At 63.1% G+C, this 22,247-nt stretch overlaps 2 protein-coding genes across 3 annotated transcripts; both read right to left on the reverse strand.

Moving 5' to 3' along the window:
• Positions 1 to 230: 230 nt before the first annotated feature.
• On the reverse strand, positions 231 to 11,582 carry Kif7 (kinesin family member 7). 2 transcript variants are annotated; one of them, XM_090321748.1, is made up of 18 exons: positions 11,244 to 11,582; positions 9,755 to 9,955; positions 9,270 to 9,660; positions 8,677 to 9,190; positions 8,191 to 8,307; positions 7,493 to 7,705; positions 6,578 to 6,702; positions 6,290 to 6,399; positions 6,024 to 6,173; positions 4,932 to 5,134; positions 3,837 to 4,034; positions 3,541 to 3,666; positions 3,115 to 3,291; positions 2,199 to 2,414; positions 1,910 to 2,116; positions 1,625 to 1,823; positions 1,403 to 1,546; positions 231 to 927 (listed from the first exon to the last, which is right to left on the reverse strand). In XM_090321748.1, the coding sequence occupies exons 1-18, from the start codon at positions 11,569 to 11,571 to the stop codon at positions 557 to 559; spliced, it is 3,990 nt and encodes a 1,329-aa protein (XP_090177874.1). In that variant the 5' UTR covers positions 11,572 to 11,582; the 3' UTR covers positions 231 to 556. The 2 variants fall into 2 exon arrangements, with proteins under 2 accessions (XP_090177874.1, XP_090177873.1); XM_090321747.1 differs by having other exon boundaries at positions 6,578 to 6,705.
• A 1,561-nt stretch (positions 11,583 to 13,143) lies between these two features.
• On the reverse strand, positions 13,144 to 22,111 carry Plin1 (perilipin 1). Its single transcript, XM_090321721.1, has 9 exons — positions 22,031 to 22,111; positions 21,098 to 21,153; positions 18,529 to 18,733; positions 17,398 to 17,480; positions 16,900 to 17,164; positions 16,586 to 16,758; positions 15,845 to 16,027; positions 14,916 to 15,161; positions 13,144 to 14,313 (listed from the first exon to the last, which is right to left on the reverse strand). Coding segments are annotated over exons 1-9 (1,557 nt in total). The 5' UTR covers positions 22,032 to 22,111; the 3' UTR covers positions 13,144 to 13,968.
• Positions 22,112 to 22,247: the final 136 nt, after the last annotated feature.

Raw genomic sequence — 22,247 nt, forward strand, 5'->3', positions numbered from 1 at the left:
CAGTCCCTCCTCTGAGACGGGCTGCAGTTCTGGCATAGCTCCAGCCTCGGTGCTGTGTGGTAAGACAGGCTGCCGTACCTCGGGAAAGGGCTCCCCTCCAACCATTCAACCTCCCCCAGGCTCTCCCTGGTTCCAGAGCCTCCCACTAGGCCTGCCTCTTCCAGGTAGGTTCCAGAGTCTACTTACTACACCACCATCGAGGGGACGTTTAAGACTCAAACCATAGCACAAGATTAGTCCTGTTTATTACAAAATGACTAAAGAAGTATAAGATCATTTCCCCACTCCCCCGGCTGCATGCACTTCCCGTCATCCCCTGTGGGCAGCTGACCTGTGTAGGCCTGGGCCGGCTCTGTGCTCGCACACCTGTGCCTGGAGTCACGTGAGCTGCGGCAGCGCAGAGCAGGAGGCGGGAAGGTTTACATAGACTTAGAAAGCACAGGCCTCCATCCCCATAACAGCCAGAAGCTCAGGGCTCGAGCCCCAGATTTGCCATCTGTTGGCATAAGGTCAGGTCTGGTGCAGCAGGATGGCAGTGGGCCCTGCCCTAAGGGCCTTACAGGGGGTTTTTGCGGACATCAATCATCCCTGCACTGGTTCTTCGAGGCTCCCACCGGGGCTTGGACAAAGGTCCCAAGTTCCAGGCCAGGCCCGCGTCCCCTCCAGGTAACACGCGCACCCCTAGGGGCTCGGATGCCTCCCCCCGAGTCCTCAGGTCCTCTGGGGGACCCTGCTCCTCCCCGCCCAGGCTGGAGCGCTTCCATGTCAGCGGCAGCGGCCCTCGCACCAGGTCCCTGGGCTCCTCCCTGGCTCGGGGCACAGCCTCGGGGAGGGAGGGCGGCCAGAACAGCTCAGGGCCTGCTGTGTGGAGCCCCTCTTCTCCAGGGCCCTGTCTGGGCTCGGTGCAGAGGCCTCTCCTCTCACTCCCTGCAAGGGAACAATGGATCCTTCTCAGGGCTGGGCTGTCCCCAAATCTGGCTTCCCTATGTCCCGGTGCTGTGAGCGACTGGAATGAACCAACAGAAACAAGCGTGACTCCCACACCGGGGCTCAGGTCTCTCCTAGCTATTGGGAGACAGATGGGAATCACAGGTAAATCTGGCCAGGCCTGGAAGTCCGCAGGCCCGCCCGCGGCAGGGCGTGACACAGTGCCCTTCATCCGGCCCCCAGAAGTGCTCAGGCTGAGAAAACAACTTCTACCATAAGGGACTGGTGGAGTGGCTCATGTGGTAGAGCACCTGCCTAGCAAGTATACAGCTCTAAGTTCAAACTGAAAAGTACTGGAAAAATTAAACCGTGCAGGTGACTGGCCAACGCATTCCTTTCCCCAGAGGAGTGTGTGACTTCCCAAGAGGCCGCACCAGCTGGCCCGGGGACCCCAGGGCTAGCCCGGTGTACTTACCCCTGCCAGGACCTGCCGCCGGCCCGCCAAGCTTCTGTCGCAGCTCCTGATTTATCCAGAGGTGGCGGCCCAGTTCCTTCTCCAGAGCTTGAATCCGGGCTTCGTACTGCCTCTTGCTATCCACCGGCCCCTCGCACAGGTGGTCTAGGAAGGGAGGCAGGGGGGAGATGTGAGGGGCCGCGGGGAGGGCTGCGGGCCTGCGGGGAGTGTGAGGCTGCCCACCTCGCCCTTGCTGCAGCAGCAGCTGCACATTCTGCTCGTGTTCCTGCTGCTGCCGAGTCAGCTGCCGGTCCATCTCCAGGCGCTGCCGCTCCAGAGCCACCTCCAGCCAGTACACCAGCCGCTGCTGCTCCTCCAGCTGCATCTCCAGCTCCGAGAAGGCGATCTGCTGCCGGTGCTGCTCCTCCCGCAGCGTCACCACCTGTCACAGTCATCCGGGTCAGCGCCAGCCCCTCAGCCACTTCCTGGCAGTCGGCAAATACAGGCCGTCTGCAGCCGAGGACTCACCTTGTCAAAGTACTTGCAGAGCAGGGCTCTGGTCTCCGAGGAGGAGAGGTAGCTGAGCTTGGCCATGAGGTTCATCTCGCACTGGGACAGCAGGGAGGCCGAGGCCCGCAGCACCCGCTGGCGGCAGGTGATGGCCTCATTCTTGTACTCGATGGCGGCGTCCAGGGCCTCAATGGCCTCGTCCAGCTGGAACAGTGTCCGTTCCTCCTGCGGGGACAGAGGTCCAGGTAGAGGCGGACGCGTCCCGGGTGGGTGGGGCAGCAGGGTCCCCCGGGCACCGGGGCCTCACCTCAGGGGACGGCAGGCTGCCCTGCCGCAGCTTGCAGTCGATCTCCAGCCGCTGCTTGAGCAGCGCGTCCTTCTCCTGGCGCAGCGCGTCGATCTCGCCACGGATCTGCTGCTGGTTCTGGGCGCTTCCCTGCTGCAGCTGCCCACTCTTCTCAGACAGCTCCTTCTCCAGGTGCTCCAGGCGGCTGGACACCCGGACAATGTCCTCATTCAGGGCCTGGGAACAGACAGCACCACCAGGCATGAGGGGAAGAGCAAGCTCTTCCACTCGGGTGACAGGACGGACAAGGCACGTGGCTCCTTCCCGCAGGAGACCCACAATCCAGACACAGGAGGGAGCCTGGAGCAGGGGTGGGGAAGCTGTCGGGAGGTGACCAGAAAGCAAGTGACAGGATAAGGGGGCCAAATTCCACAGGCTCTAGCAACAACAGCACTGTGGCCTGGGGCAGCCTCGGGTCATCTATCGGCCCCCCAACTCTCAGACCTCTGCGTGCTCCGGGAGGACGAGCAGAGCGTAGTCCTCCAGGGCTCGGGCCCCTGCACTCCACGTGCTTAGTGTGGGTTTGTCATTGCTCACACTCCTCCCATTCCCAGCCCGTGTAACAAGAGAGAACTGGTCAGGTGCACAGCTTCCTTCCACGGAAAGGACGCTCTGATGGCTGGGCTCTGCTCCCTCCACTCTCCCTGCACAGGTGGAATGCAGAAACAGAAGGCCACTCGTGCCCCACACAGAGCCAGCCCTGGGTCCAGTGGCTTCACTCAAGTTGCGTAGGGCGAGTCACCTGTCTGACCTTACCTGGCGGAGACTCATGGTGGGTAACTGTCTCCTGGCTGGATCTCAGCTGGCAGAATCTCGCCCGGCATGGCCTCACCTTGGCCAACCTCACCTTGGCCTACCTCGCCTGGCAGGGCCTCACCTGGCTGGACCGCAGGCGCTTGCTCTCCAGCCCCGTCTTCTCCTGCACCAGGGCCTCCTTCTTGGCCAGGATGACCTCCCGCTTGCGGAGCTCCTCCCCCAGCTCCTCCAGCGCCCGCCGCTGCTGCAGCACCTTCTCTATCTCCTGGTCCAGCCACCTCTTCTGCTCCTCGATCTTCTGAGGTGAGGGAGGAGGGGCCTCAGCGCCCAGCGGCTGACAGCCCCGCCCACCTGCCACCCACAGCAGCCAATCCCCGCCACAGGGCAGCGCCCCGCCCACCCGTGGCCCATGGCAGCCAATCCCTGCCGCAGGGCAGCGCCCCGCCCACCCGTGGCCCACGGCAGCCAATCCCCGCCACAGGGCAGCGCCCCGCCCACCCGTGGCCCATGGCAGCCAATCCCTGCCGCAGGGCAGCGCCCCGCCCACCTGCTGCTGCTCCAGGCTGACCACGGAGCCGTTGCTGCCGCTGCGCCTCTTCCTCTGGAAGGCCGCGATCTCCTCGTTCTTGATCTTCAGGATCTTCTGCTGCTGCTCGTGCTTCAGCTCCAGCTCCTGGCGGAGGAGGGGTGGACGCGGCCGGTCAGGGTCCCACTCCCCGTCCCCCAGAGCCACACCCCCAGACCTGCCAGGAGAGGGCCTGGCCGGCCCGGCCCCCGGCCCCGCCCCGCTCGTGGGGAAGGCTGCCCGGGGCCGGGCTCCCCGCGCTCCCCGCCCGGCCTGACCTTGACGCGGTGCTGCCGCTTGCTCATCTCCGTCTCCAGGCGCCGCTTCTGCTCTGCCTCGTCCCGCAGCCGCTGCTGCAGCTGGCCCTGCTGCCGCCGCAGGAGCTGCACGTTCCTCTCCAGCTCCTGCAGCCGCTTCTCGCGCTGCGCCGACAGCGACGCCAGCCGCTCCGTCGCCTGCTTCTTCTCCTTCAGCACCTGGGGCCCGCACAGCCGTGCATGGGGCCACGGCAAGCCTGGCCGCGGCCTGCCCCTCACCAAGGACGGCGACAGGTGAGGGGTGCCGGGCCGAGGAAAAGAACAAACGCGGCTCCTCTGCGTTCCCCACGCTAACAGCCCGGCGCTGGGTTCACTAAATGGCTGGGAATGTGGCTTAGAGCCCTTGCCTAGCAGGCATGAAGCCCTGGGTTCGATTCCTCAGTTCCACATACACAGAAAAAGCTGCAAGTGGTGCTGTGGCTCAAGTGGCAAAGCACTCGCCTTGAGTAAAAGAAGCTCAGGGACAGCGCCCAGGCCTGGAGTTCAAGCCCCGGAACTGGCAATAATCAAGTGAGCCTCCTGGGTATGACAGTTGTGACGCCGATTATCCCTATAGGACAGATGCGGAAGCACAGCACAGAGTTTGGGGAACTTAACCGGAGACACACAGCACATCTGCGATCCCAACCAGGAGTCAGACCCAGAGCTCACTCCGACCCCTGGACCTCTGCACGCCAGTGGGGGGGGGGGGGGGCACATGGGGAGGTGAGTGGATCATAGGAAGGTAACGGTTAGGAAAAAGGAATGGAGGGTGGGAGAGTATGGCTCAGTGGTGAGGTGTGCAGGCCCAACCTCCCAAGAGAAAACAACAAGAATGGACAGCACTATGGGCCCAAATCCCTCAACCCCATACTCCAAGTGTGCAGCAGGCTCTACCGGCCTGGTGCAGCTCAGGGCTAGACAAGGCCATCAGGCATCCACCAAATGGCTGTGCTGTCCAAGCACCAGGAGGGCGGATGTGCCAGGGAAGGCCCATGAGGACGACGCCCTCAAGCAGACGCTCCAGGACTGTGTGGAGGCCTCAGGTCCCCTCCTGCAGCCAGGCCCGGCACTGACCTGCACGTGGCTCTGGGCTGCGGCCACTCTCTTGCGGAACTCCTGCAGGCGGGCCCGCTCGCCCGCGTCCTGCGGCTCCCGGCCCTCCAGCTCGCGTAGCTGCCGCCGGCCCTCACTCAGCTCGGCCCGCACCCGCTCAGCCTCCTGCTCCAGCTGCCCGATGCGCTGGCTGTGCTGGCGGTTCAGGGCCTGCGCGGCCTTCCCTGGAAGCAGGGGGCACTGTGAGCACCGGCCAGCGCCAGCAAGGGCTCCACCAGCTCCGTGCTCCTGAGATGGAGCGGCAAGTCCTCCCTCGTCCCTCCCTGGGTCTCCGCCAGGGGCTGGCCTCAGGCCTCCGGAGTAGCTGGCTCGCTCTCTGCCAGGAGGGGGTTGGCCTTGGACTGCAATCCTCCAACATGAGCCTCTGTGGGGAGGCCCTGGACATGACATGAGTTTCCAGAGTGCTTGCTTGCCTCATAAAGCCCTGGGCTCCAGCACAAAAATGATGTGCGTTTTGTCAAATGTGCTTTGTGGTTAGATTTTTAAAAAAAAGTCCAAAAGTTGTTGAGAGGTAACTGGATGGCGGAGGACAGGAAGAGATGGTGTCTGCAGTTACATCGAAATCCACCAGCCCTGAACACAGGGGAGTGAGAACCAATGGGGGGAAATCTCCACATCTGCAAAGCCTGGACAGGAAGCTCTGGGGGGGAAGCTGGTGGCTCACACCTGTAGTAACCCGAACTATCAGAAGACTGAGATCTAGGGATCACAGTTCAAAGCCAGCCTGGGCAGAAAAGTCCACAAGACGCTTATCTCCAATTAAAGAACCAAAAAGCCAGAAGTGGAGCCGAGGCTCTGTGGTAGAGCGCTAGCCTTGAGTGAAACAGCTCAAGAACAGGGCCCAGACCCTGAGTTCAAGCCCTCATACAAGAGAGACAACAACAAAGGACGTCTGAGTGTGTGGACCCCCAGCTGCTTGGCTATTCACAGGAGACTGCGCGGGAATCTGACACACACACACAGCACTAGAATAACCACCCCAAGGATGTGGCAAGGTTCCAGACGTACGGGCCTGAGGCCCAGCAGCCTGGCCAGGGCCCACGCCGCCCTCACCCGTGCGGACCAGCTCCCCGATGAGCTCCTCCTTCATGCGGATGTTGATGGCCAGCTCCCGGATCTTCTGCTGGGCCTGGGCCAGCCGCCACTCGGAGGCCACGGTGGCAGGAGCCCGGCGGGCCCGAGACACAGCCTGACGGCCAGTGGCTGCAGAAACAGACGGACGGGCGCCTTCACCCAGGCTGCGGGGGCTTCCTTGGGTGAAAGGTGCCAGGGCGTGGGTGCCCAAGAGACGGCCCCTCTCTGCATCCCACCCAGCTTACCTCTGGGCCCTAGGATGGCAGGCCCTGGCTCCTGAGGGCAGGGCTCTGGGCCCTTCCTGTCTGGTGGGCTTGCTGGGCTCAGCCTCTGGCTCCAGTGGCTGATTCCATTCCTGGTGAGCAGAAGCTAGAGTCTGTCCTGCTCTGCCGCCCGGGCTCCTGACCCAGCCCAGTGCCTGGGGCCCTCCAGCCCCCAGGGTCAGCCCACATCCTAGCCGCCCTCAGTTCAGAGCCCACAGCCCCCTAACAGCTGGTGACGGCAGCCCTGTGGAGCCCCGAGAGACCCCGCACCTGCGCAGGTGTACGGGCCTTCTGGGAAGCGCCCCCTCTTCCTCCTCCTCCTCAGATGAAGAGCCGCTCCCCAGCCTGTCCACCGCTGCCAGCAGCTCCACTCCCGCCTCCCTGCCATCTGTCACCTGCTAGGGGAGTAGCAGGGGCTGCAGAGCCCTTCCCACCCCAGCTCCACTCCTGCAGACCACTCCAGCTGCCTGGTGAGCCCAGGCACCCCTGCCCGGCTCCATGGCAGCCGGCTCTCATACCCACATCCCAGCTAACCACCCAGCGCTGCCAGAACTGCAGGTGTACAGAGGCAGGCACCCAAACCAAGTGCCCCAGACATTACTTTTGGTGCCTGTACTGGGGCTTGAACTCAGAACCTGTCACTCTTACTCAGTGCCTTTTGGTCAAGGCTAGCACTCTACCACTAGAGCCACACCTCCAGCTTTTTGCTGGTTAGTTTCATAGACAACTTTTTTTTTCTTTTGCCAGGGCTGGCTTCCAACCATGGTCCTCAGTCCTGAGCCTCCTGAGTAGCTAGGATTATGGGTGGGCATAAGCTGACCAAGCTTGGAGGCAGGGAAGTGATAGGCTCCAGTGTTGGGTGAAACAGGAGACCCAGACTCAGGCAGATTGGGGCTCATGGAAGAATATGCTTGCCAAGCAAGCCATGCGGAGGCAGACGGCATGGCAAGCTGTCTCCAGGCCAGGCAGGCTTGCCTTCCAGAGAAGCAGAACCTTGTCTCTGACCTCCTAGCATCCTTCCTTTCCTGGGGGGGAAGACACCTGAAACAGGCAGCCTGTAACTCACACTGACTCTGGAATGGAGGAAGCAGTGCTCCAGCACAACTCCTCCGCAGCCCCAGCGGAACCAGCTCAATGCCCACCCTGCCCCGCCCCATCCAGACACCCAGCAGCGCCCCTCCTCACCTCACCCCACTGCTCAGAACCATCTCCAGGTGGACAACCGGAGGGCACCACGCCCAGCCGTTGGCTGTAAGCACCCCCAAGAGGGGCTGTGTGAGGCCTCGGCACAAAGGACCCAGGGGGCAGGAGCCCGGGATCCCCCCAGCCCGGCCGCACCAGCTCCAGCCGCAGCCGAAGTTCCACCATCTCCTCCTGCTGCTCCCGCAGCCGGTCACTCTGCAAGACAAGGACCAGGGGATGGGGGCGTGGCTTCGCAGGGGCTGGCGTGTGGGCGTGGCACTGGTGAGGAGGCAGGCCAGGTGTGGCCAGAGGGGCAGGGCCCGCATGTGGGCGTGGCTTCACAGGGGCTGGCGTACGGGCATGGCGCTGGTGAGAGGTGGGGGTGGGACCAAAGGGGCGGGGCCTCATTGTGGGCGTGGCGCTGATGAGAGGTGGGCCGGGTGTGGCCAGAGGGGGCGGGGCCCTCGTGGTGGGTGTGGCCTCGAAGGGGCTGGCGTGTGGGCGTGGCGCTGGTGACCGATGGACGGGGTGTGGCCAGAGGGGCGGGGCCCGTCCTGCTACTCGTCCCCCCCCCCCCTCACTCCCCCACGCGCGCCCAGTATCTCAGCCCTCCGCTGCTCTCATCTGGGCATCTCCGCGCAGGCTTGCCTCACCTCCTCACCCCCGCACACCCAGGCCACGCGCGGGGGAGGAGGCCCCACCTGCAGCTTGTACTGCTCCATGGCGTCCTCCAGCGCGGCCAGGAAATCTCTGTTCTCCTCCTCCAGCCGGGCTACCTGGGCCTGCAAGGTCAGCAGCTGCTGCGCGTCCTCGTCCTCCTGGAGAGCGGGAGAAAGGCTTGAGGGGCGGGCAGCCGGGCTCCGCAGCCCTTCCAGCCCGTTCCACGCGGCGGGCCATCTGGGCGATCTCCCGTGCCCACCCATCCGCCAGCATGGCCATTACTAGGAAGGATTCAGCTCGGCTGGCCTGCTAGGCCCTTGCGGCGTCTTCAGCCCTGGGCTAAGGTGGCTGAGTTCACAGATTGTGAAACACGCAGGGTCGCAGGGGCTCGGTGAGGACAAGGGAGGCCCCGCCGTCGGAAGTGACTGTGCGCCGTGGCCCAGACCCGTTTTCTCCCGCTACCCCTCGAGCTCGGGCCGCAGCTCGGCTCCCGACTTCTGGCTGGCTAGCCGGGGGCAGGCGCACACCTGAGCCTTGGCCGCCTTGGGCGCGGCGGGGTCCTCGGCGGAGGCACTCTCGATGCCGCTGTCCGGGCCCGAGGCGGAGCTCAGCGCGCTGCGTTCCTCGCCGTCCGCGGCGCACAGCCAGTCGCGCACCTTGCGGGCGGCGGCGCCGGGCAGCCCGGGCTCGGCCTGCAGCTGGCGCAGGAGGCTGTAGGCGGCGAGCGTGCGGGCCCGGTAGCGCGCGCACTCGGCGCCCAGGTGCGCGGCGGAGGCGCCGGGCGCGGGGCCCGCGGGGCGGCGGCCGCGGTGGATGATGCGCGTCTCGGAGCGGTGCCGGGGCGGCCCCCGCGGCCCCGCTGCCTCCTCGGCCGCGCGCTCGGGCTCGGGCTTCCAGTTGACGGAGGCGCGGTTGCGGATGTTCTGGGCGCGGCTGGCGTAGTTGAGCGTGTGGAGGGTCTCATCGAAGTCGGAGGACGAGGGGCTGACGCAGGCGATCATCACCGTCTTGGCGTTCCCGCCCAGCGAGTCCTTGAGGATCCTGGGGGCGGCCGGGGTGAGCGCGGGCGGGCGCGCGGGGGGTCCCGCGCCGGGGTCCCCCGCCCCGCGGTCCCGCTCACCGGGTGATCTTGGAGTCGCGGTAGGGCACGTGGCCGCCGCGGCGCTGCGGGCCGCCCAGCGCGCTGATGACGTTGCCCAGCGCCAGCAGGCTGCTGTTGATCTGGATGCTCTCCCGCAGCCGCGCGCCCGAGCTGCCCGTCTTCAGGACGCGCTCGGAGCCCGCCAGGTCCACGAAGTGGAACTTGGAGAGCAGCAGCTGGCCGGCCGGCCGGGGCGCGCGGCCCGGGGCGCGCCCGCGCTGCTCCAGCGTCACCGTGAAGACCGTGTGCGAGCGGCTGGACCGCCGGTTGAAGGCCGTGGCCCCCGTGTGCCGCGCCGCGTTGCCCATCTCCAGGAGGCTCAGCACCTCGTCCAGGCCCTCCACGTCCACCTCCTTCACCCCGCACAGCACTGCGGGCACGGGGGCCGTGAGCCCGTGAGCCCCGGCCGGCGCCCGCCCGCGGCCACCTTGCCGCCTGTCACCGCCCTGCTCACCCCCGCTCACCCACGCTCCCGCGATCATCTTCCCGGAGCTGGATGTCGCGCGCGGCCGTGGCCACCTCCAGCAGGTCCCGGAGCTCCTCCTTGTACACTTCCAGGTAGGACACGTGCACCAGGCAGTCCAGCAGGTCGTTCTCGTCGATGAGCTTGAAGGCCTCGGCCATGGCCCTCGGGATGATGCCCTGCTCGTCCTCGTGCAGAGAGGCTGGTGAGACACAGCAGCGCTGGTGCCCCTCCGTCCGGCCCGTCCCCAGCCGCAGGTCCGCAGCTGGGTCTCCCGAATGAATGCTTACTGATACAGGGAACTCTCCATCGCTTGTCTGTCTGTCTTTCTATCTCTGTGACCCCCCCTCAGTGCTGGGGGACAAACCCGAGGACTTAACATGCTGACAACAATACCGGTAAGCTATACCCCCGGCCCAATGAGACATCACTAAGAGCATAAGACACTACAGGAAAAAACGGGAGCCACATAGTTCCTCATTTCTAAAGAAGAGAAGTTTTCAGAGAAGCCGGCAGCTCACAGGGCGATTTCTAAGAGGCGGTTATCAAGTAAGCTATTTTGTGCATGTAGGTGCTTGTCTGTTTTCCTACAATAAACAAGCACGCTTAGCTTTCCTAACTGCTATGCTTCCTGCAGTTCAGTTGCCCTGAGTGAGACAGTTTGGGAGGGGGGACCAGGAGTGGAATTTGTGGCCTTATTATTTAGCGGAGGACCCTCCTCCATTCTCCCCCCCACTCCTGGGCCTTGAGCTCAGGGCCTGAGCACTGTCCTTGGGCTTTCTCAAGGCTAGAGCTCCACCACTTAAGCCACAGCACCATTTCTGGCTTTTTCTATGTAAATGTGGTACCAAGGACTCAAACCCTGGTATTTGTGCATGCTAGGCAAGCACCCTACCACTAGGCCACACTCCCGGCCCAGAACCTCGTCTATTCTGTCGGCACTTGGACTGCCCAGCCTCCAGAATGGGGAGAAATAAGCTTCTGATAGTGGGCAACCTGTTCTATGATATTCTGCTACCACAGCCGAGTACACTGAGATGGGAAGTAGCCTCAGGCAGGCCGGAATGTGGCTCAGTCACACAGCACTTGCCCGGCATGCAGGAGGCTCTGCCCATCCCTAGCATGAAAAACAGAGAAAAGAAAAAGAAAGGGGCAGGTGCTGGTGGCTCAGGCCTGTGATCCTAGGTACTTAGGAGGTCGAGGATCTGAGGATCGAGGTTCAAAGCCAGCCTGGGCAGGAAAGTCTTGAGGCTCTTAACTCCAATGAAGTACCAGAAAATCAAAAGTGGCGTGGTGGTAGAGAGCTTTGAGCAAAAGTGCCCAGGCCCAGAGTTCAAGCCTCACCACCACCAACACACACATACACAGGAAAGGAAAGAAAGAAGGGGAGAGAAATGCAGTAAGTTCAGAAAGAACAGTTCGTATTACTCAACAGCAGGCGGGTCCTTCCACTGGAAGAAAGTGCCGGGCCCTCGTGAGGTGCCACTCACCCAAACTGGCCTCTCCCATGGTGTACGTCTTCCCAGAGCCCGTCTGTCCATATGCAAAGACAGTGGCATTGAAGCCCTCAAAGAAAGCCTCCAGGAGGGGCTGCACGCAGGCCTGGTACACGGCCTCCTGCCCGGCATCCTCTGACAGCACCACATCGAAGCCAAAGTGGCGGTCACGCCCCAGGGTGACCCGGCCATCCTCTGGCTCCACCTGCAGGCAGCTCTGGTGCCCATGAAGCAGCTCCTTGGGCAGCAGCGGGCGGACCCGAAGGGCCACCCTCACTGGAGCCTCTTCGTCCCCCGGCAGCCTCTGGGCCTCCAGCCCCATACTGAGGGAAGGCTCTGAGGGGAGAAGGAAAGACCCTTGTCACAGCACCTGTATTCCGGGAGCCCAGACCTGCCCCGCAGGTGGCCTGGAGCCAGGTCCCACAGCCTGGAGGGATGGGGCAGAGCCCTACCAGCAAGGAGTTCCATCCTCCAGCAGCCATGGCTTCCCCAGAGTCTGTCACATCCCAGACATACATCCCCACTGTCTCCTAAAAAGCCAACCGATTCTAGCCAGGCGCCAGTGGCTCATGCCCGTGATCCTAGCAACCGAGGAGGCTGAAGACCAGTTTGAAGCCAGCCTGGGCAGGGAAGTCCACCATACTCTAGTCTCTAATCACCAAAAAGCTAGAAGTGGACCTGCTGCTGCACTGATAAGAGTGCTAGCCTTGGGCAAAATAAAAAGCTCAGAGACAGTTCTCAGGTCCTGAGTTCAACCCCCGGGATCCTTCCAGATGGATCTGTAACCTTCAGATCCGGCCAGTTCCACCGCCTAAATACTCAGGATCACCTGGGCCCCTCATCCTACAGCCAAGGCCCTGGTCTAGCACTGACAAGCCGGGGAGCGATTTCTGCCAGCCGTCGGTCTTTCTGGATCTCCGTCTCCCCAGCCCTTTCACTCCAGCAGCCAGGGGCATCTTTCAAAGATGCAAATGTAGTCATGTCACAGCTGCCCAGATTAACCACTCCCCCCCACACCGGTCACTGCCTTTGGGATTCCAAGAAAGGCAGGAGTGAAAACACGTGCTTCCTACTTTAACGGCTCCTCCCTAGCGCCACGCCATAGGGCCGGCGCGCTCACCCTTCCCTGGTTAGGCCGGGCCACCTTCAGAGGGGCCTCCGCTCTGCGCCAACCCCCGCCACCCTCACACGCGCGGGCGCACACACTGCCCACCCCGATGGAATCCTGACCAGGGGCTGAAGGCCAGGCCCCGCTCGTCCCCTTGCAGCTTCATGGCCGGCGCCCAGAACCAGGCCGTGCCTGGCTCGGCTCCGCGCGGGTATACGGGACGCGGATTCACTTCCCCGCGTCCCCCCGCGCCCCGGCCTCCCAGGGCCCCGCGTGGGCCGAGCCGGGAGCGCCGGGCGGCACAGGGCAGGCGCTCCCCGGTTTAGGGAAGGGGGGCCGGCCCGCCGGGAGGAGCGTCCGGGGGGCGGGAGAGCAAGGCTGGGGGGGCTCCCGGGACCACCCGCCGCGCACCCACCTGCTGGGGCGCCAGCGCCGTCCGCCGCCCCGAGCCCGGCCCGGCGCCTCCGCGCGGCGCGCCCCGATGCCGTCACCGGGACCCCCGCCCCCAAACATCCCGCCCCTCACCCGCAAGTCCGCCCGCCTAGGAGGAGGGGCGGCGCCGCGGAGTCCGCCCGCGGGGCCGGCGGGGCGGGGCCGGCGGGCCGGAAGGGGCGGGGCGCTCGCTCGGTGGGCGGGGGCCTCGGTGGGCGGGGCCCGCCGCGGGGGAGGGGCGGGGCTGGAGCGGGAGCCTGGCCTCGGGGCGTGTCCGCCCGCCCTCCTCCCGCGCGCGTGGGCTCGGTCCCGGGGCCGAGGGGCTCTGCGAGGAAAACCCGCTCTTCCGCAGTGTTCGGACTTTTGAACTGTATTTATGCATACCCTGGACGGAACACCAACATGGCAGACGTGGGGACGTGGTCCGCCCGCGCGCTCTGTGGGCGCGGAGCTGCTCAGGGGGCTGACATGGGAGGACGGGGGTTCGAAGCCAGCCCCAGCAGGGAAGTCCGAGAGACTCTGATCTCCAATAAACTACTCAGAGAAAGCCAGAATGGCGCGGTGGCTCAAGCGGGAAGAGCGCTAGCCTTGAACAGAAGAAGCTCAGGGGCAGAGACTGGCCGAGCCTCGTGCGGACGGGCGCCTCGGCAGGTGGAGATGGGGCTCAGGCTGCCCCGGGCACTTCTCCAGGGTGCGGCTCGCTCGCAAGTCTGGGGCCTGGAGTTAAAGAAATCTGCTCTGGGCCGTGGGGCGTGGCGTGGGCAGAGGGGCGTGGCTGTGGGCGTGGCTGCGTTCCGCGGGGCGGGGCTCGGCGGGGGCGGGGTTAGGGCTTGGAGCTTCCGGGGGCGGAGCTCGGCGGGGGCGCGGCTGGACTGGTTCGGGGCGGGGTTAGGGCTTAGAGTCTTCCGGGGGCGGAGCTCTGCGGGAGCGTGGTCGGTCGTAGGCGGGGAGGGGGCGGGGCTAAGGCTTGGAGTCTTTGGGGGCGGAGCTCTACGGGGCGGGGGCGGGGCTAGGGCTCGGAGCCTGTCCGGGGCGGAGCTCGGCGGGGGCGTGGCTGTTCGGGTGAGGGGCGGGGCTAGGGCTTGGAGCCTGTCCGGGGCGGAGCTCGGCGGGGGCGTGGCGCTCGGGAGGCGGGGCGGGGCGGGGCTAGGGTGGCGGCGTGGCGGCGGCCGCTGGAGCTCAGCTCTTCTTGCGCAGCTGGTTGTAGTGCGCGCGCCCCAGGATGGGCTCCATGACGCTGGGCCGGAAGAAGCTGTCGCTGACCCTGCGCGCCGGCTTCTCTCGGGGCATGGCCAGCAGGCCGGGACGCGGGGCTGAGGGCGTCTCCGCTCTGTCGTCCAGCCCGGAGCAGGAGGGGACGCTGAGGCCGCGCGTGCTGCGCGGACCGCCGCGGGCCGCCGCGGGGCGCGGCGCGGGCTCGGGGCTGGCGGGCCGCGCCCCGGAGCCCCGGCGCTCGGCCTCGGGGGGCGGGTTGTCGATGTCCCGGAACTCGCTCTCCGGCTCCATCAGCGACAGCCTGGGGAGCTTGGAGATGCGCCGCCGCCTTAGGACTCCGCTGGGCCCCTTCCCCCAGGGGCGTTCGTCAGAGGGCAGGGGCGCTGGGGCGGCCGGAGGGGGCATCCGGGAACCCTCCCAGTTTCCCCGCCCTCGGATCCCTGCTGGACCAGGCCGGGCCGGGCCGCCCTGCCTGGGCATGCTCCGGCCCCGCGTGGGCAAGCTGGCTGCCTCTTGGTGGCTCTCAGGGCGCCGGTGGCCCAGACAGGCCCTGCTGTTCACCCTGTAACTCGCCGGGGGAAGGGGTGGGGCTGCGCCCTTTGGTTTTTCCCTTTGGGACAGTTAGGGTGGACCAGCTGCTGACCCTAGAACTTACATCGCATCCCCCAGGGAGCCCTGAAAACCCCCCTCCCACCTGCCCAGCCCCACGTGCCACCGTGCCAGGCCCTTCCGTGGGCACTGCGAAACAAGTGCCAAGGCCAGCGGCTGCTCAGACTAACCGTGGGGGTCTGTGCTCAGGGCTGCGGAGGCCTGCATGTGCACATGTTCCTGGGAGGGCACCAAGCCCTCTGGCCCGCTCTCCCTTAGCAGTCCTTAGGGTCCCTTTGGGAACAGAAGGTGCGGGCACTCACCGGCACATAGTGAACCACGGTGTCCACCACATTGTCCGTGACGCCCTTCAGCGCATCCGACAGGGACATGGCCCTCTTCTTGGGGGAAGAGACGGCTGGGGCGGGCGTGAGGTGCAGTATCCGCCCCGCGGTCCCCAGCACGGCCGCCGGGGCCCAGGTCACAGCCGAGATGGTGCCCAGGAGGCCCTGCTGCAGGGAGTGTGCCACCCCGTCCAGAAGGCCCCGGGGGCCGGGCAGCGCTGACACCTGAGGGCCACAGCAGCCTCAGCACCTCCTGCAGCCACGGCTGTTTTGGCTTTTTTTTTTTTTTTAATTTACTGTGATGATCAAACCCAAAGCACACTAAGCAACCGACCCACGATTAAACTCACACCCAGCCCCACATCTGCGTCTGTGTGTGTGTCGGTACCGGGGCTTGCACTTAGGGGCCGAGATGTTGTCATTTAGCTTAACTCAAGGCTGGCTCTGCCACTGGATGTGAGGCTTTGGGCAAACCACTTCTTCCTGAATGCTTTTCTTTGTCTGCAGAGCAGGGCAGTTATCTCTGCGCCCCACTTTTTGGGGGGCAGTACTGGGATTTGCACCCAGAGCCTTGTACTCACTAGCCAGAAGTTCTACCACTTGAGTCCCATGTGAGTTCTTTTCCAGAGAAGGTCTCCTGCTCTTTCCCTTTGACCCGCCTCGGATGGAGTTCTTCCTGCTGGTGTTATTCACATAACTGGGGTACAGCAGGGAAGCACCACACCCAGCTCGTTGGCTGGCCTGGAGCATCCATAGCTTGTTGTGAAACTGGCCCAGAACTTCCATCTCCCCCATTGTGGGCATTACAGGCCAGCACCCCCACACCTGGAACCTACCCTGCCTGTGAAGGGATCTTATGGGGGCCCCACCATGGCGTGGGGGCCCGGGGTGGCTACGCTCTCCCTCACCTCACTGAACTTCTCCTCCGTCTCTGACTCTTCCTCCTCGGTGTCCTCCCCCTCGGTGTCCGTCTGGTCGTCACGGCTCTCCTCCTGGGCCAGGCTGTGCAGCCAGCCCCCGCGTGCCTGGTTCTGCCCCGGCCAGGACACCACCTGCGTGGCAGCCGATGCGCCCCACTGGACCAGGCTGCTCTGGGGAGGGATGGCAGCAGACTTCGGGTTCAGCGCTCTGCCTACTGGCAGTGAGACCCCAGCATCCAGGGTCCCTCGCTCCCAGAGCAGGGGCAGGGCCCTAAAGAGCTTTCTTCCTTTTTTAAGACAGGTCTCTCTATGCAGCCCAGGGCAGCCTAGAACTTGAGATCTTCCTACTTCTGCCTCCTGAGTGCTGGAATTACAGATACACTCTTGTACTTTTTATTACTTTTTTGAGTCATCAGGGATTAAATGCTAACTACCCCTGGTTATCCCCTAGCCCCTTCTTTCTTCCCTTCTTTCTTCCACACCCCCCTCATTTTTGCCAGTCTTGGGGCTTGAACTCATGGTCTGAGGACTATCTCTGAGCCTCCATGCTCAAGGCCAGTGCTCCACAACTTGAGCTACAGAACCACTTCCAGTTTTCCGGCAGTTCATTGGAGATAAGTCTCACAGACTTTCCTGCCTGAGCTGGCTTCAAACCCTGATCCTCAGATCTCAGGCTCCGGAGCGGCTTGGGTGACAGGCGTGAGCCACCAGGGCAGAGCGGACACTCACCAGGGGCGCCACACCAGGTATCCACATGGCCAGGGAATGGCCTTGCCTCAGCGCCCAGGCCGTGGTCTGCAGGGTGTGTCGAGACAGGGTATTGGCCAGCGCCCCAACCCTTCTGGCCAGGCTGGGCTTGGCCCGTGGAGCCTTCTGGGTCTGGGCATGTCCAGGAGCAGGGGCTGGGTTGGGGTTGGGGGAGAAAAAAGGGAAAGCCGCTGGGAGAGGGGCTGGAGAGGGCAGCCCATCCTGGTGCCACCACCAGCCCACTGGTGCCAGGTACAGCTTACTGCCCTTCTCTCCTGGGCCTTGGTGGCCGGTACCTGACTCTTCGCTGGCCGGAGGGAGTAGAAACTCCACCACCTTCTCAATGCCATCTAAGGCCAGCTCGGCCCCTCCAGAGGCCAGCCGACCGGCTCGGGTCTTGGCCGCATACTCCACGGTGTCCTTGGCCACCCCCCAGGCCAGCTCACATCCGGCCAGGGTGGCTCCCAGGACCTTGTCGGACGTGCTGGTGATGGGCGCGCTGATGCTGTTCCGGGCACTGCGCAGGCGCGTGGAGATGGTGCCCTTCAGCTCTGAGGCGATCTGGCGGGAAGGCGGGAAGGCGGGAAGGCCACGGGGTGGGGTCTCACAGGCCCCACACCCCGCTCCTTGGAGAACCTCCAAAAGCCTAGGAGGCCGGCGTCAGCCCCGGGGCTGGGCAAGGCTGGGTGTTTGGCTTCTAAACACCCCTCAACGTCCTGCCTCTCCCTGAAGGCAGCATTAGCAGACCCAGGGCCACCGCGTGGGGTGAGGGGGAAGAAAAGGGAAGGACTCACCTTCTCTGGCGGGTACTGGAGGGCCGGGATCCTCTCCTCCAGATGGTCCAGGCCTCGGCAGGCCAGCTCGTTGGCAGCTGTGACTGGAAGGGGGCGGCCATGTTGGGGTGAGCCTGGCCCCCATTTGAGGATCTGTGGCTGCTGAGCTGAGGCAGTCCCACCAGGGTGCTGGGACCCCAGCCCTGCCCCTCCTAGCACCCCGCAACTCTCTGAGATTGGGGTCATGAGCATGTCAGATGAACCCTCAAAGCCCAGATGTGGGAACATCTGCCCGGCCTGAACCCAGCTCCCAGAGGTGCTGGGCCTGGGGCTTCAGGCCGCAGCTGTCAGCCCTCAGCTCTACCCTTCCTCCCTTTGGCCTGCTCTGGGCTCTGGGCATTCATGAGGAAGATACCCAGGTCCCAGCGGGAGGTGGGTAACAGCAGGGCCCCGGGGAGCGTGGGTAACAGTCGCCCAGGGCCAGCCAGCCCCACGTCGCCACAGCCTCGGCGTTTTACAGAGAGGTGTTGAGAGGGATGAGCCGGGGCCTGCGCCTGGGGAGGTGAAGATTTAGGGAGGAAGTGCCAGGGTCTTGGAGATGACACTTGTAGAGGGCATTTGTAGGTATTCTTTAAACTCAGCGAACACTGGTGACCTGGCAGTCCCTGGCTGGGCAGAGACCTGGGCAGGCAGGAAAGGAGCCTGCGGGAGGCATCACGTCTCGCGGATCATGGAGACTTTTCCCTGGAGTTGGGGTCTCTCTCAGCTTGGTGAAAGCGGTCAGTAGCTCAGATGGGATATGCTTGGGGCAGGTCTGGTCGGGGCCCTGGCCTGGCGGGCAGCTCTCTGCTGCCCCCCTTCCCCGTGTCACGAGCCAGCACAGCAGCGGACTGGGCACCCTCCCGTGTCCCTCCACGCTGCCCGCGCTCCAGGCTGGGTTCTCGCTGCCATGGCAGGATTTGGAGCTAGGGTGGGGATGTGGTCAGTCCCCTTCCTCTCCCCCACCAGTGCCCACCCCTTCCCTTGGCCACCCTTCCACCCTCCATTGCCATCCAGGGCACATGCCAGCTGGACAACAGCTCCCACAACAAAGCTGCAAAAGCAGTTGGCGTCCATGCACAGACAGTCCCCACGTGTCCCTCGAGAACTTACACTGGGTGGACAGCCTGCGGACCACGGGCTCCATGCCCCAGGCGGCCAGGCTGCTGGCGCCCTGCACGCCCTTCTCGTAGGCACTGCACACCGAGGCCACCAGCGGGTGGGCCTCCTTGGTGCTGGCGTAGGTCTTCTGGATGCACTCGCAGGTTCCGCTCACGGCCGGCAGCTGCAGTACCCTCTGCAGCACATTCTCCTGCTCCTGCCAGCCAAGGGGGCCGCCAGTCACCCACCCGGGACACAGCGCCCACTGGTGAGCCGGACCCTGGTGAGCTGGGAGGTACCGGCGACAAAGCAATGGATGCCCCAGCCACGGGGGAACGGGACACCCTGGGGGGCCACGAGCGCCAGCCCAGAGGGCCATGTCTGTTCCCCAGGGGCCCAGTGAACCCCCCAACACCTGGCTGTGGTCTTCCCAAAGCTGCCTCCTCCCTGTCTCCAGATGTGACATCCCCTCGCCTCCCTCCCACGTGCCTTTCTGATGGGTGGAAGGCCACTTCTCCGTGGCTCCCGTGGGGTATGACCTGACCCCCACACTGCCATGGCGTCCTTCCCCAGGCCGACCCCACATCCATCCCACAATGCTGTGCGTGTGTGCACGCGCTCGTCTCTCTCCCAGCAGACCTTTGTGTGTATGGCCAGGGGAGAATCAGAGCAAGGAGTTATCATCAGGGCTACTCAGGAGGCTGAGCTCTGAGGATCATGGTTCAAGGCCAGCCCAGGAAGGAAAGTCCGTGACACTCTTATCCCCCGTTAACCACCAGAAGACAAAGCAGAGCTGTGGCTCAGAGAGGTAAAGCACTAGCCTTGAGCAAAGAGCCCAGGGACAGCGTCCAGGCCCCGAGTTCAAGCACCATGATGGACCATAAGGAGAAAACCACGTGGAAGTGGAGCTGTGGCTCAAGTGGGAGAGCACTAATCTTGAGCAAAACAAAAAAGCTAAAGGAGACCTCAAGGCTCTGTGTTCAAGTCCCTGTACAGGCATAAACAAACAAGCAATGGTCCACTGAGGCGCAGTGACCCTCCTGTGGACACACCACCATATGACATCAGCCTTCTTAAAAACAGGATGCTCAGACGAGACGCTGGCACCCCAGGGAGCAGGTGGGCAAGGGGGCGTCTCCTTCACTGGGGCTGGGCTTTAACCCCAGCAGTCACAGAGGCAAACTTTAGGAGCCTCCGCAGGAAAAGGCAGGTCGGGGGTGAGGGAGCTCAGGGAGCAATATTAGTCCTGAATAATATTCAGGAACACTATCCACGATTCTCCAGGCCCTGGCCTGGTACCCTGGCGACATGCCCTCACTCCAACAGCAACTTGCTCAGTCAACAGCTCACCTCCAAGGAGACTCAGAGACGGGGCAACTTGCCCAAGGACACACAGCCAGGATCCAGCGCACATGTGAATGTCCTCGGAGGAGCCTTGACTGGATGAGGAGGCCATACGTCGGCCCTAAGTGCGTGGCTGTTGGCTCTGGCTGCTGGTCCTGCCTAGTCTTTAGAATGCTATGAATCGTCCACAGCAAAAGCAGCCTGAGAAAAATGCCCCAGGGCTGGCTTAGATGCTGCAGCTGTGCCCATGGGACAGGGCTCTGCCCTGGAGGAGGGGGAGGCCCAGGGACACCGGGCAAAGCGGGCGACAGGGTCGGTACAGGCAGAACAGCCAGGGCTGTGGGAGGTGAAGCTAACTGGAGGAGGGGGGGCAGGGCCCACCATGCTGGAATTTTGTCTTTCTCTTGTTGCCCTTGACTTGATACAAAACTGAGCTCAGCCATTCCCACAGCCAAGGTTAACGTGGGGCTGGGGCGAGAGGGAGGCAAATGGTTCACAATTTATAAGTTTTAGCAACTATCTGAATTGTGTCCACCTCAGAGCGGCCTTGGCAAGAGGCATCCAAGAGAAGTATCAAAATCACCCCGAGCCTCAGTGAGGAGCAGGCCAGAGATACAGAGGGCCACCTCAGACGCCTGGCTCGTTCCCACACACCCAGCACAGCGTGCAGCGGAGGTGACATTCACAGGTGACAGATGCCGAGGTGACAGAGGCGGTGGCTCCACGCAGAACACACGTGCCAGGGTAGAGCAGGCAGAGCTGTTTCCTTCCATGCCAATCCCTTAGCTCCCGGCCTATATTTCTGTCCCTTTTTCATGTTTGCTGTTTGTTTGGGGTTTTATTTGGCCAGTACTGGGACTTGAACTCGGAGTCTAGGTGCTATCTCTTAGTATTTTTGCCCAAGGCTGGTGCTCTACCACTTGAACCACGACTCTACTTCCAACTTTTTGGTGGTTCACTGGACATAAGAGTCTCACAGACTTGCTTCTAACCATAATCCTCAGATCTCGGTCTCCTGGGAAAGCCGGGGTGACAGCTGTGAGCCACCAATACCTGGAATTCTTTTGCTTAGATTTTAACAGGAGTCTTTTCTTTACCCCAGCCTTCTGCAAAGGCAATGAAGGCAGGATAACCAGAACTGCAAGGAGGTCGCCTTGCTGTGTCCTGAATCTCTCCACCCTCTCGTACCTCCTGCGCATGTGCACCAGCCCGCCGCCATAATGCCCGGGTCACTTACCGGGACATCATCCACCAACGAGGGGCCCTTGTTTGCCGCCATCCTAGCTGTACACACTGCAAGGCAGACCCAGGGGTGTGAGGAGAAGCCCGCAGGCCTGCAGCCCCAGGATCTGCTCCTCCCTCTCATGGCCTCCCTGGGAACTCAGTGCCAGGCAGAGGGTGACCGCCACCCATTGAGGCCACTCCTAAGAGTGACTCCACAGCCCACGGCCTGCACTGACATTGCTTCTGAAGGCACAAGACAATCAATAAAGAATGTAGGTCACCAAGAGATACAAAGCTGCTGGGCGTGGTGGCTCACGCCTGTCATCCCAGCTACTCAGGAGGCTGAGATCTGAGGATCGCAGTTCAAAGCCAGCCTGGGCAGGAAGGTCCAGAGACTCTTATCTCCAATGAACCAGCAAACGAGCCAGAAGTGGAGCTGGAGCTTGAGCAGCAGAATGCCAGTCTCGAGTGAGAATGCTAAGGGACAGTGCTCAAGCCCTGAGTTCAAGTCCCAATTTGGGTACACAAACAAAAAAAGATACAAAGTTTCTCTGAGACCTTAAATGAAGGTCTAAAAGAAACTACTGCAGCCAGGCACAGCGGCTCATGCCTGTAATCCTTGCTATTCAGGGGGCTGAGACCTAAGGATCGTGGTTCAGAGCTAGCCTGGGCACTCAAGTCTGTGAAACTCTTATCTCCAATTAACCACTAGAAAATAGAAAGTGGTGCTGAGGCTCAAGGGGTAGAGCGGTAGCCTTGAGCTGAAGAACTCAGAGACAATGCCCAGGCCCAGGGTTCAAGCACTAGAAGCAACAAAAGACAGAGAGAGAGAGAGAGAGAGAGAGAGAGAGAGAGAGAGAGAGAGAGAGAGAGAGAGAGAGAGAGAATGCATTCCAGGCTTCGTTCCTCCCCCAGCCCAAGCAAAATCTTGTCCTGCCCTCTATACTCAGGCAGGTAAGCAGTTGCTCATAAAACTATGTGGCTGGGTTCTGGAAAAATTAGTGGCCCAAGGGAAGCTACTCCCCACTCCTGGTCCTGGGTCCCCAAGGTGTCCTCGTCCCAGTACCCCCACCCCACCCCCAGCACTCAGAAACATGGCAGGACCCCATACGCACCACAGCTGACAGCCACCCCAGTTGCAGAGTACCCAGGCCACACAGCGT

This window comes from Megascapheus bottae, chromosome 30 (assembly GCF_031878675.1).
Source record: "Megascapheus bottae isolate mThoBot1 chromosome 30, mThoBot2.hap1, whole genome shotgun sequence".
Classification (NCBI taxonomy): domain Eukaryota; kingdom Metazoa; phylum Chordata; class Mammalia; order Rodentia; family Geomyidae; genus Megascapheus; species Megascapheus bottae.